Consider the following 13,198-nt stretch of genomic DNA (forward strand, 5'->3'; position numbering starts at 1 on the left):
GGTTGTCGTACAGGCGATGGTCAGGCAGGAGCGTGGTTGTCGTACAGGCGTGGGTCAGGCAGGAGCAGGGTTGTCGTACAGGCGTGGGTCAGGCAGGAACTGGAGAGACGAGGAGGAGAGGTAGGGTGAGTGATAGTAATCACAAACGGGGAACGGGAAAAAACACTACAAAATACGGGTAAGGAGATTGTAGGCTAGGCTATGCTTTACCACATGTGGGTTATGGTAAGATCTGGCGATGAGTGGAGTGTAGACCAGGTTCTTGTAGAGGTTGAAGGTGATTGCAGAACGAGGGACAGGTGTGGTGATGATAAATGGAAACCGGTGAGTAGAGCTGCGCCCGCGTCATCGTCGGAGACGAGCGCGCCGTTCTTGTCTTTGCGCACGGGCCGATGTGCTGGGCATGTCGGGATCCGACTCTTCGTCACCGGAGAGGGAGGAGACTGCCGAGTCCGCGGAGCTGGCCGGAGACGGGGAACGCCCGGCAGTGGGGGGAAACTCCGGAGAGTCAGAGCGTTGTATGCCCGGGCCGATGCGACGTGCGGTAGAGCGCGTAGGACGCCCCGAGCGCGCAGCGGGCCCAGAGGGGAGAGAGGGAGGCGGTTGTGGAGGCGAGGGCATGCGAGCCGTAACAACCCTGTTGTTCCCAGCGACTGCAAACCAGTTCTAGCCAGCCCCAGGGCCTTTGAGAGGGACGCTGCTGTGGTTTTTTAGTCCAATGCGAGTTAGTCTTTAAGCACCAGCCGAGCAGGTACGGCTGTGACAGGTCCAAGGTATTATATCAGGTGGGCCACCACGACAGTGGACCAGAACCGGGACCTAGCCACTAGTTATGCATCCTTTACACGAGAATTCACTCAGGTGTTGGATCACCCCTTAGACGGGGCTGAAGCCGCCGTTCGGCTCCACTCCATTCAGCACGGCTCTAGGTCTGGCCGCTGACAGCGGGTGGGGTGACAAGGCGCTACAGAGCACGTATAGAAGAAGACTCAGCGAAGCCATCAAGGATGGTCTGGTGAGGGATAGAGCCGAGTTCTACAACGCTACACTGGCTGGAGGGGGTGAAGTTGCTGTTTCTGGTGTGGATGGACCACCGCAACCTCACTCACATCAAGGCAGCCAAACGGCTAAACGACCGGCAGGCATGCTGGGTGCGTATTTTTGCCCGTTTTGACTTCCACCTGACCTACCAACTGGGTTCCTGCAATACTAAGGCCGACGCCCTCTCCCGTCAGTTCGCGGAGGAATCCCCTGCTCCCGTGTCCGCTGAGCCCATCCTGTCCCGGGCCCGGGTGGTGGGGGTCGTCACTTGTGGTATTGACTCTGTCGTCCGGTGGGCTCTCCGTGACCACCCCGGACCACAGGGCGGTTCCCCGAACCGTCTGTTTGTCCCCATTTCTACCATTGCTGCCTCCATGACGATCAGAATGGGCTGCGATCGGGTAGTCGCTGGACCAATGCTAAGACTGCTGACAGTCAGCTGGTAGGTTGCGTCATTACGGGGTGTGACTGATTAGGCCGCTGCCGATTAGCCCGGCGTTGACGTCCGTGCCTCACCTGAAGTTACGTCGGAGACATCATTTCTGACCGTGGTCCCTAATTAACTTCTCGGGTTACCGCCCCCAGACCAACGGGCAGACGGAGCGGGTCAACCAGTGCCTGGAGTCCAGGTTTCGCTGTGTCACCACCACCAACCCCGCCTCTTGGTGCTGCAAGTACCTGCCATGGGAAGAGTTTGCCTACAATGCCATGACGAGCTCCACCATCGGTATGTCTCCCTTTGATTGCTCTCTGGGCTATTAATCCCCCATGTTTCCCCAACAGGAGTCCAAAGTAGCGGTTCCGTCCACCCAAGCCCACCTCTGCTGCTGCTGCTGTATTTGGAAGACCGCCCATGCCGCTCTGCAGAAGGCCACCGAGCACTGGCGGGTCCTGTCTCCTGTCTACCACCCTCGGATAGAACCCTTCCTAAACTTCACCTGCGCCCTGCTCTCGGACTACCCCTGTTGGACCTCGGACTTTGCCTCGCCGCCTGAAACGCACATCAAACAACACACCCCCGACCATTTACACACCGCACCACACCTAGTACCACAACAACACATAGTCTACATCACACTCACACATAGCTACACACACCATTTACAACCAAGCCAGCACACCATACACCTCCCCTCAATCCCCCTTCCCGTTTATTTATTAAACACCCCTTTGGGCTAAAGATACCCCTACCTCTGTGTCGTTTTCTTTGGGTCTCCTTAGTCGTACATACAACATGGAGCACCTCTGAGGGCTAGTTGCTGGCAGAAAGTCCAGGATTACCCTAGTAACCTACCCACAACAACCATATAAAACAATATTATACAATTTGAAATGATAATCTGACACTATTTTATTTGAATGAGGACACTACTAAATGAATTTCTGCTTTTATTTCTGCACCAAGGAGAAATACCTCCACATACATTTGAGCAATCCAATATAAATTTGAGAGTACTTTGCACAGATTGCATAGAATAAAATGTAGGCATATTGAACACTAATATGGTCAAAGAAAAAAAACAGTAATAGGAGGTGATACTTTTATACTGTAAGTTTACTAATTAGATGACGAACATTAGTAAAGCTTTAGTTAGGAGTTATGTTTATGTGCTACTTTAAATAAATACAAATAAAAGTTCACACATCTGTTCTCCTTTATTACATTAGCAAAATTACATGCATTAGCATAGCAACGTATAGGGCGCTTTAGCATTCAGTGTGTGCGGAGGGTGGTGCAGTGTGAGCCACGCCACCAACGCACCGACGGAGGACTGCTAGCAGCGCCAGCGGCTAGCAGCCGTCCATCGATGATCTGCTGGCTGAGTAGTTACTAGGGATGCCACAAGAACCGATAGGCTACTTCGGTACCAAGTCAACACAGTAGAAGCTAACTATTCCTGCTTCTATGGATATCATTTGTTTTTTAGCTTAATGATATCATGGCGGAGGTGAGAAAACCGAAGCGAAACATCACGGAGGAAGCCAGAAAAAGAAAAAGACAGTCTGATAACATTACAACAGTACGACAGTGCACTTACTTGCAGAGCCTGTGGGGGCACAGTTCCGAGAAAATCAGAGAAAACTATTGTATTGCTTTAATGAGATGATCAACTTTCACTTTCACATCACCAGGCACTCCTCCACTAGGTAACACTACATTCACATAGACATTCTACAACCCGCTGTGCGCGTTTAAACGATGGAAAGGTAGCTACCATGTTGAGTAAGTTCGCGAAACAAACTAATGCTGAAAAACAAATTAGCTTTCTAGAGAGCTCTCTCTCTCTATGTGCCTCAGTGCTATGGTGTGATGTTGCATTGGGTACAAATTACAGCTGCCCATCACAGAGAACGTGGGCAAAAGGAAAAAAGCAAGGCATTCAGCCCATAAATTCTCCAAATCACACACACACACACACACACACACACACACACACACACACAAGCTCTCGTGCTTAGTCCTGAGATGAAAGATGGGTCCCTAAAGTGACCACAGGCCGCCTCCCAGGGCTATCTCCCCTCCAACACCTCCCCCTCTGTCTCACAGCCCACACCGCTCTGGAGGAACCATCAAAATACACACCTGGACCCTGCGCCTAGGGAGGGGAGAGGTGGACGTTAGAGGACAGGAGAGAGAGAGAGTGATGGAGAGGCTGAAAATGCTAGAAAGAGAAAGAGTGACAGTGAGAGGTGAAAAGACTGGAAAAGTTTGAGAGGGTAAGAGAGAGAGAGAGAGAGAGAGAGAGAGAGAGAGAGAGGAGAGAAACGAGAGCTCAAACACGTCTCATGGGGGTAACCTGGGGGTACCTACTAGGAGTTGTTAAAAGGTATGAGAAGAAATACAATACAGCAGGACTAATGATCAAACTAAACAGGACACAGCACACAAAGATACAACGATAACGCGCTCTGACTAACAAAGAATGCCACTACCTAATGAAGAGGGGGAGCGGGAGGATTTAAATAACACACACGCCCCTCTGATAGGGCAACAGACGAACAGGTTGGACAACGCCATTGGAGGTCGAACAGTGCCGGAACCAGTTGGGCAGATAACGGACAGGGCTGCAAACAATGATTGACAGGGGCAGGGAACCAATCCTGGAATCCTTTTTTTTTTTTAAAACAGGGAGAACAGAAAACACACAACAGAAGTAGGCCTATAAAAATAATGTGGAACGTAACAAATACATACACACACACACAAACGCCTTAAAGGGGTTTGATAAAGGGGTTTGAGTAAGTCATCTTGGTAATGTAGTAGGTGCGATGTGGCTCTAAGTGTGTCACCCCTCAGAATTAGGACACAGTGTGAACTACAGGGGATAATGGGAACACCCTCTTAGAATGAGGCCACTCTAGTCCACACACACACAGAGTACACGCTCACACACTCGCTCTCAGACAGTGTATTCCCCGAGAAACTACTGTGCTGTACCATCTGATTTCCAGTCCCCAGGTTACCTGCTCACACACAGACACACACACATACAAGATTATTTTTAGCCCTTATCACCAGCAGCCAACTCCACATTGGCATACATGCTAGGCAACAAATGTGCAGTTGAACAGTGTTCCCTGCTCCATGTTAACCCAGACATCAAACCATACAACGTGTTTGTGGTTTGTGTGTGTGTGCGTGCGTGCCTGTGTGTGTGTTCATGTAAAGCTTATGTGTTTTCACACACTTTCTGTCTATTTACAGAACATTCACTTGATCTTGATTCAGTTCATCAAGTCCTGAGTGACACTCAAAATCATTAAAAAACAGCCTTACAGGCACGTGAATATTTAATGTTAATTTTAATTTAGTCTGGCTCTCTATGTGCCTCATTACTATGGTGTGTGTGTGTGTGTGTGTGTGTGTGTGTGTGTGTGTGTGTGTGTGTGCGTGCGTGCGTGCGTGCGTGCGTGTGTGATGTTGCATTGGGAACAAATTACACCCACCCGTCACAGAGAATGCGTGGGCAAAAGGAAAAATGCAAGGCATTCAGTCCATCAATTATACAAATCACACACACGCGCATGCATGCACACACACACACACACACACACACACACACATTGAAGGTTTCTCTCTAGCTTTCAAACCTCAATTTTCTTGATCCCTCTCTGACATAGATCCATAACTTTATGTTCCTCTCACGCCACACTGCAGTCAAGTGTACCTCGCATGTTCCTCACCCTTTAGAACTCTTTTGATTTGATCTGCCAGGAACCAGCCACAGGAACGTTACAAGGGGAAACTATAGGCTCATTATGCCCTCTGCTGCATGAAGGAAGCATCACAAGAGGCACAAAAACATCCATATTGAAAAATGATAGATAGATAGATAGATAGATAGATAGATAGATAGATAGATAGATAGATAGATAGATAGATAGATAGATAGACAGATAGACAGACAGACAGACAGACAGACAGACAGACAGGTAGACAGACAGACATACAGACAGACAGACAGATAGATAGATAGATAGATAGATAGATAGATAGATAGATAGATAGATAGATAGATAGATAGATAGATAGATAGATAGATAGATAAATAGATAGATACCCCCTAGGGGGAAATTTTGCATTCCAGCTGTGGAAGAAATTGCAGCAAAGGTTGGATGCAGATATAGAATGTGTATAGTAGCAATAAGCATACAAAGAAGAAGAACATGGACTATATACTTCCATGTGTACAGCATGTGTAGAGTATAGTATAGGGTATGTACACACATACATACAGTCTGTATAAATATATATATATATATATATAGGAATACACATACAGTATACTATATGGACAATAGTATTACACAGACACACAAGTGCCTTGGTCTTGCTGGCGTTGAGTTGGAGCTGGTTCTCCTCAGACTATTCAACAAATCTCCTGATAACATCCTTGTACTCCTCCTTATCGTCTTCTCTGATGCTGCCCACAATAGAAGAGTCATCCGAGAACTTCTGGAGGTGGCACGCTCCAGAGTTGTGGCTGAGGAATAGGAAAGGTGACAGTAGTGTTCCTTGGGGTGGCGCCCATGTTGCTTATCATCACACCAGACAGGCAGACCTGCAGTCGGACATACTGTGGCCTGTGATCCAGACCACCGTGTCCATGATCCAGGCCACCATCATGCCAATACCCACATTGCTGGGAGCTTGTATGCAAGCCGGAGGGGCAGGATGGTGTTGAATGCACTGGAAAAGTCAAAGAACATGACTCTTACTGAACTTCCTGGTCCCTCCATACTGTATGAGGTGAACACATTTGTTGTGTGCAGTGGCAGAATTCTACCACCAGGGCACAGTAGCACCACAATAAAACATAATGTAGAGAGACAGTTGGCCAATTGGTGGACATAGTTCTTCATAGGTGCTTGCTTCATATCTACCCCTGTAAGATGCCATGGGGCTTCTGTCTTTTTAGCTGCTAGAACTTTGGAATTCAGTTCTCTTCTCTCTTTGGAATTCACTATCCAGAGACTGAGAAGATGGGATAAGAACATGTCACAAAAGTTGACAGAGCCATGTTTTGTAGTCCAGGGTGGTATTCCAGAAAACGGGTTTAGTGAAAACTCAGAGTTTGCTAACCCTGAGATTCAATTGAATGTCAGGGATAGCAAACTGTAGTATATTTTTATACTGTATCATACTGTATAATATTAATCACATCTGTATTACTCTCATGTAGTAATCATTTTATTAGAATAATGAATAAACTTCACTTTAGTGGGAACTGTGTTAATATAAGGAGTTTAACATGTGAGTTAGAACAGATGTCCCTGAGCCAGCATTCCTTTGTCCTGTCCTGAGTCAATAAGATCAATGAACAACTGCTGAGGATCATACAATTCGGGATTTTCTGAATTATACTTTCACTAGTGTAAAGTGCCCGTGGTCTGTCTACCTACCTGCCTACCTGCCTACCTACCTACCTACCTACCTACCTACCTACCTACCTACCTACCTACCTACCTACCTACCTACCCACCCACCCACCCACCTACCTACCCACCTACCTACCTACCTACCTACCTACCTACCTACCTACCTACCTACCTACCTACCTACGTACCTACCTACCTACCTACCTGTCTGCCTGCCTGCCTGCATGCCTATCTATCTATCTATCTATCTATCTATCTATCTATCTATCTATCTATCTATCTATCTATCTATCTATCTATCTATCTATCTATCTATCTATCTATCTATCTGTATGTCTGTCTGTCTGTCTATCTACCTACCTACCTGTCTGTCTGTCTGTCTGTCTGTCTGTCTGTCTGTCTGTCTGTCTATCTATCTATCTATCTATCTATCTATCTATCTATCTATCTATCTATCTATCTATCTATCTATCAATGATTAAATCTATGAACCATAAGCCTACAGCAAACTCTACGGGGCTGCACGTGTATAGAAAGCATTACTTACAACACCAGGGGCAGATAGATCAACTGAATCAGTTAAAATTCACCACTCAGATAATTCACCACTCAGATAATTCACCACTCAGATAATTCACCACTCAGATAATTCACCACTCAGATAATTCACCACTCAGATAATTCACCACTCAGATAATTCACCACTCAGATAATTCACCAATCAGATAATCACCTCTGGTGTTCACCACAAACTGAAGCTAATGCACCCATAACTAAACTTAATATGGACTGCACTTTCAACAGTGCTGAACAACCAACTATTGATCTGACTGTATATAAGATTTAGCTTTAAGATGCCTGCTCAAAATGCACTTGCCATGACATAGTTGCATCCTCACTTTTATTATATATCCCTCGATTTGTGTCATTAAAGAGTGGTAATGTCTTATGTAATTTTGTAGGATCGGATTTTTGGGCATCCCATTCATTTTTCCCATAAGGATTTAGAACTCAGAACCAAATTGCGGTGATGCTAACTTTTCAGCCTACAAAATTGCAGACCTCACCACACAATAACAACAATAATCGACTCCAAGCTGCTCAAAAGCAGATAGCTAGATTCTGTAGGCCGAGACAAATCCAATGGTGTCCACCTCTTACGGTAACATTTGGTTGATTTTACTGACCGCTACATCAACCAGAAGACGACCAGTTTCATTCAACAACTAGCCCCGTTGTTAGGTTAAAGGAGTAGTAAAGGGAAAATGCATAGCCCTGTTTTAAGGTTACTTATGATCATATACAATGGTTCAGATCAAAACGTTGACAAAGATAGGATTTTCAAGAAAGTTGATAATTGCTCTACCACCGTTTTGGTCCTACAATGGATGTGGATGGGCATCTTGAAAAATCATTCAAAAACATGTTAAACTCTCGATTTCAAAGACAAGAAGCTCACCGAGGGTGTAATTGGTGTCCGTTGGTGTTCTGATATCAAATTCGCCGCAAAGTATGAATCCTGTAGGGTTTTATTGATCATTTTATGAAATCCATTGACTTGTATTGAAGCGACCGCTGTAGATGTGTAGATCAATCCGCAGAGGGGATTCAGGAAGCGGAACTACTTACGGTAGCTATTGTTATTGTTTATGTTGCTAGGCTACCTAGTTTGCGGAAGTTTACACACGTATGTGCTGCGACTAAATAGTTATATGCTAAATATTAAAAAAAGCCTTTCAAGATGAACTAGAATCTTACTTTATGGCGAATTATATGTCAGAACGCCAACTAACACCTAGGTGAGTTTCTTGTCTTTGAAATCTTGAGTTTAACATGTTTTTGAATGATTTTTCAAGATGCCCATCCATCCATTGTATGACCTAAACAGTGGTAGAGCAATTATCAACTTTCTTGAAAATGCTAGCTTTGTCAACGTTTTGATCTGAACCATTGTATATGATCATAAGTAACCTTAAAACAAGGCTAAACATGCATTTTCCCTTTACTACTCCTTTAAGTGAACAGAGTAGAACATAGTGAAAATTTGCATCACGGCTAGAGGACATTTTTGGTTCATTATGAGATGGTGGCGGGACATAAAGCTAGTTACTTTACATAGCTAACTAGAAATATCGACCCCCAAATAATTTTACAACTGGTTTTGTTTATTCTTGTGAATATGTAGGCTAGGCTATTATTACATATTTTTTTAATAATAAGATACGCTATTGTATTTGTGCAGCCTTGACACTAATAAATTATACTGGTCTATCATACTCCCTCTAACTCAGTGAAGCTGAAGGTAGTGTTCCTGAGTGTTGAATCATCTCATCAAAATGTACTTCCATTCACCCTTGAACTTGAAATAACACGTGCAACTGGTAATTGATGATTAATCACTTATTGCCAAAACAGGAGCCAAGATTCTCTTAAGAGTCTGGAATCATCAAATATCCCTGTTATGGTTTCAACATGATATTACATTTCCCCAACATGCATAATCAACTGATTCATGATTTTAGCTTCAGATTGATACCAAACATTACTAGGCAGCATAGAACCAGTTATTTACAACACACGAGGACTCTGTAGAGCCTGTTCACTACACAGCCATAGACACAGTCTCTACCATTTAAGGGAAATTATAGTTTATATTTGATGTTCTTTTACTTGTAATTGTTGTCTTTTATCGGTCAAGTGTGTTCAGACCCGGTAATAAGTACTCTAAATAAATAAAGTGAAAGCTCCAGACAGCTACAGAAACACCATGTGGTTAGCTGACATATATCAGTAATGGTTTGGTTATTAAAAAAAACGTATCGCTCCAAGGATAGGTCATTTCAGGGCAGGCATAGTTCATCACCTCTCTCCTTCTTGCTGTGGGAGTTTCTCTCTCTCACTTTGTCTAAGTCTTTCTCTTGCTCTCTCCTTTTCCCTCATTCCTCTCTCTCTCTCTTTCATGTCTCTTTCTCTCTCCATCTCTCTGTCTCATTCTCCCTGTGCGATATTTGTGGGTGATTTCGCACAAAAGGATGAAATGGCCATATAACCACCCACCACACTAGACCAGACACATATACAGTAGCACACATTGTTTTTGTGTAATCCTGCAGGGAAATAAATGCGCAGACTTCCCCAGCTTACTTTTACACTGGAGAAATAAGCGGTTCTGAGCCTTAGTCCAAAAAATGAATGGAGGACGTGAATGGGTGGCCGTGTTTGGGCAGCTCTGCGGCGCCCCCTCAGGTCACAGCCCGTGGGGGGGGGGCAGTTCGGTGCACTCTGGGCTCTGCCCCTGCACACCCCAGTCCAAAGCCTGTGTCTCTAGCACCCCTACACTGCCGGTGGGGCAGAGGTAATGAGGGACAGTGTGCTGTTACAAACACACTGTCAATTATGGGACTACAGTACATTATGATGCTAGCAGTACGTGTTATCTAAAAAGGTTTGACCTTTCTTTCGTCTATAGCCTGGTGATGATGTCTCAAGATAGGAGTGCTTGCAGAAGTCTACCTGTCTATCTGATCCCAAAAGGATCAGCAGAATAAAGCTGATAATGGTTCCCAACTTCACACATGCTTCCACTGCTTCATTGCCCCAAGGGTTGGCACATCATTTGTGGGGGACTACATGTTTACTCTGTTTGTGGTTTCAGATTTTGGAACAAAGGGTTCATTACAAAACTGGCAGGACATCTGTAAGCGGTGGTATTTATGAAACCTTGCTCCATTATGAAACCATTATTTGTTCATGGAAGACAATCGAGAGCTAGATCTCTTTTCAATGCCGTCCTGATTACAATAAAAACAGAAAATACTAACATGATGCAAAAAAACAACATAAAATCAAATACGAAGTCATAAGATCCCAGAATAAAAACAATACTGCAAGAAACATGTGCAATCGACATGGAGCACACCTTCTATCATAACCTTGAACTAAAGACAGACTTTCCTGCGTTGGTGTTACACCGAGGTACGTTATGTATTTAGAAGTTTTAAGTAGTCTTCACGTGCATTACAAATGAACTACAGTATGTGCACTATGTGTTGATGATTCAACAATGACACAAAGCAGGCCCTCTGTGTGTAAATCAGAGGCTAGGCCTTGGCTGTCATAGAGTAGATGCAGATGAGACTAATGGCCTGTACAGACTACCCAATATTTTTGTCTTTCACATGGTCACCATGATTCTGCCAGGGAGTCGGAATTCGGCGCAAGCTGTGGTGCTTTGAGTCAAAGAAGAAAAATACAATAAAGAAAAAACTATTGTGGACCCGTTCCTGGGTGTCATGAAGAGGACAGTATGGGCTGTCTATCCTTCAAGGAGAACTTGAGGTAACAGATGTGTTAACATGTAAAGATCACTGTCATCCTATTGGTTAACATCAAGGTACGTCGTAGGTATGGTTGCAGGAGATGTCAGACTAGGCAGGAAAATGCTAACAATTCTGACATGCTCTGACATTACATAATTGGGCCCGATGCTGGACACTTTGTCTGCGACAAAAAATCGGCCTGAATTCATGTAGCCTAGTCTGTACGGGCCATAAGAATATCAGACAAGGATGCTAAGGTAGTGCGTAGGATTGACCATAGGGATGAGGAAGTGAGTGACAATATCACACGCATATAGATCAGGGTTTGATAACTGACCATAGAATATTCAAACTAATGTTTGTAATGACAGAAACAGAATTATAGAAAAACCTTAAGTCTCCTGCAGGACACTCACTGAGACTGTGTATTTGCTCTTGTGGAAATAAACAGCATCTGTTGATAGTCATTGGACTCCGGTGTTTGTTTATTACTGAATTTGATAGTATTGACAAAGTGTTACAAGTATAGTTTACGACTAGATTTTACTATACTGTACGTTCAGCCTCATGTGACTGTGACCTAGTGTGGTGTTCAATGTCTCTAGAACTCAAAAGTGAGGACAAGTATAATGGAAGCTTGCCAGACATTGCTTTAAAAATAAATACAAGAGAATGTTGTTCTCTTTGAGTGGCAAGGGACGGCCATCCAACTTTGCTATACAGAGCACAGTGATGAGTGAGAAACCTATCACCAGTGAAAAAACAGAGAGCACAGCACTGCGTCAAGAGGCTTTAGAGAAGTGCGCATGCATATGAAGAACATCACCATAGTCAAAGACAGATATTGCTGATTGCACACTGATTTTCTTGCTAACAGTGGAAAAACAGGACTTACTTCTGAAGAGGAATCCTATCTTTCCCCTCAGCTCCTTGGTGAGGTGTTCCATATGCATCAGGAATAGCGTCCCCCGTAGAGTGTGAATACCTACATTTATACAACGGTTAGTTCTGGTTCTTGATTCTGATTGGCTGGAAGCTGTGTTTAAATACTTTGTAACACACACCTGGGAACACATATCATTCCATTTCCATTTTTACACTAATAGATGTAGTAACCGTTGTATAAAAGCAATAAACTTTTTACTAAACTAAATTATTGCTTAAATATGCTCCGGGACTGTCACTGTGTCAGAGTTTCAGAGAACGTTGACTGTAGCTCTCTGTCTCAACTTTACTGACGATTTGCTACAACATTAACCTGTATTACCCAAGCCCTTGTTACACTGACTTACACCAACTCATCTTCCCTCCAATCAACAAGCACACAACCACATCAGCTGACCACAGTCACCCCCTAGGGTCACTCTGTATCCTGCAAAGTTTGATCTGATACATGGCTTCCACATCTCAGAGCGACACTGTGGCCCGGGGGCAAACGTACCAGCCAGATATTGCAGCCACCCAGTTCTTATCATAGAATATGTCACAGGAAACGTGTCACACTACGCAGTCATCACAGCACAAAGGGAAGTGTTGACTCCAAAATACATCTGTGGGCTCAGTTAAGCGTCCTTCCTGCAAATGTGTAATTTTGGCTTCCTTAACTCCGGATGCAGCCATGCGCGAGCTGAGGAGTGGCTAGGCTGTTAGTTAAGGCATAGCCTAGTTTGAAATATATTTTATACAACGGTTAGTACTGGTTCTTGATTCTGATTGGCTGGAAGCCGTGTTAAAATACTTTGTAACACACCTGGGACCGCATATCATTCCATTTGCAGTATTAATGCGCCTCCCATTTGATCCAATGCATTGTAGTTGTTGTTGTTGCTTGGCAACCCATTTGTTAGGGGAACTATTTTGCTCCGCGGAATTGAGGGAATGATGCTTAGTTTTGAATTAATGTTAATATTTTACATTGCTGTGTCTATTTTACACTGTAGTAACCGTTGTATAAAAGC

General features: G+C 44.3%; 1 protein-coding gene across 1 annotated transcript in view; it reads left to right on the plus strand.

Moving 5' to 3' along the window:
- Positions 1-1,085: 1,085 nt before the first annotated feature.
- Positions 1,086-13,198, plus strand: part of LOC311314351 (succinate receptor 1-like) — a gene marked incomplete at both ends in the record, with an annotated part of 14,619 nt that continues 2,506 nt past the window's right edge. The window contains 3 exons of the mRNA XM_084444688.1: positions 1,086-1,442; positions 1,627-1,768; positions 1,961-2,088. Of these exons, the coding sequence (XP_084300814.1) occupies positions 1,086-1,442; positions 1,627-1,768; positions 1,961-2,088 (627 nt within the window). The remainder of the gene's footprint in view (positions 1,443-1,626; positions 1,769-1,960; positions 2,089-13,198) is intronic.

Source organism: Borostomias antarcticus (assembly GCF_949987555.1).
Source record: "Borostomias antarcticus genome assembly, chromosome: 1".
Lineage (NCBI taxonomy): Eukaryota > Metazoa > Chordata > Actinopteri > Stomiiformes > Stomiidae > Borostomias > Borostomias antarcticus.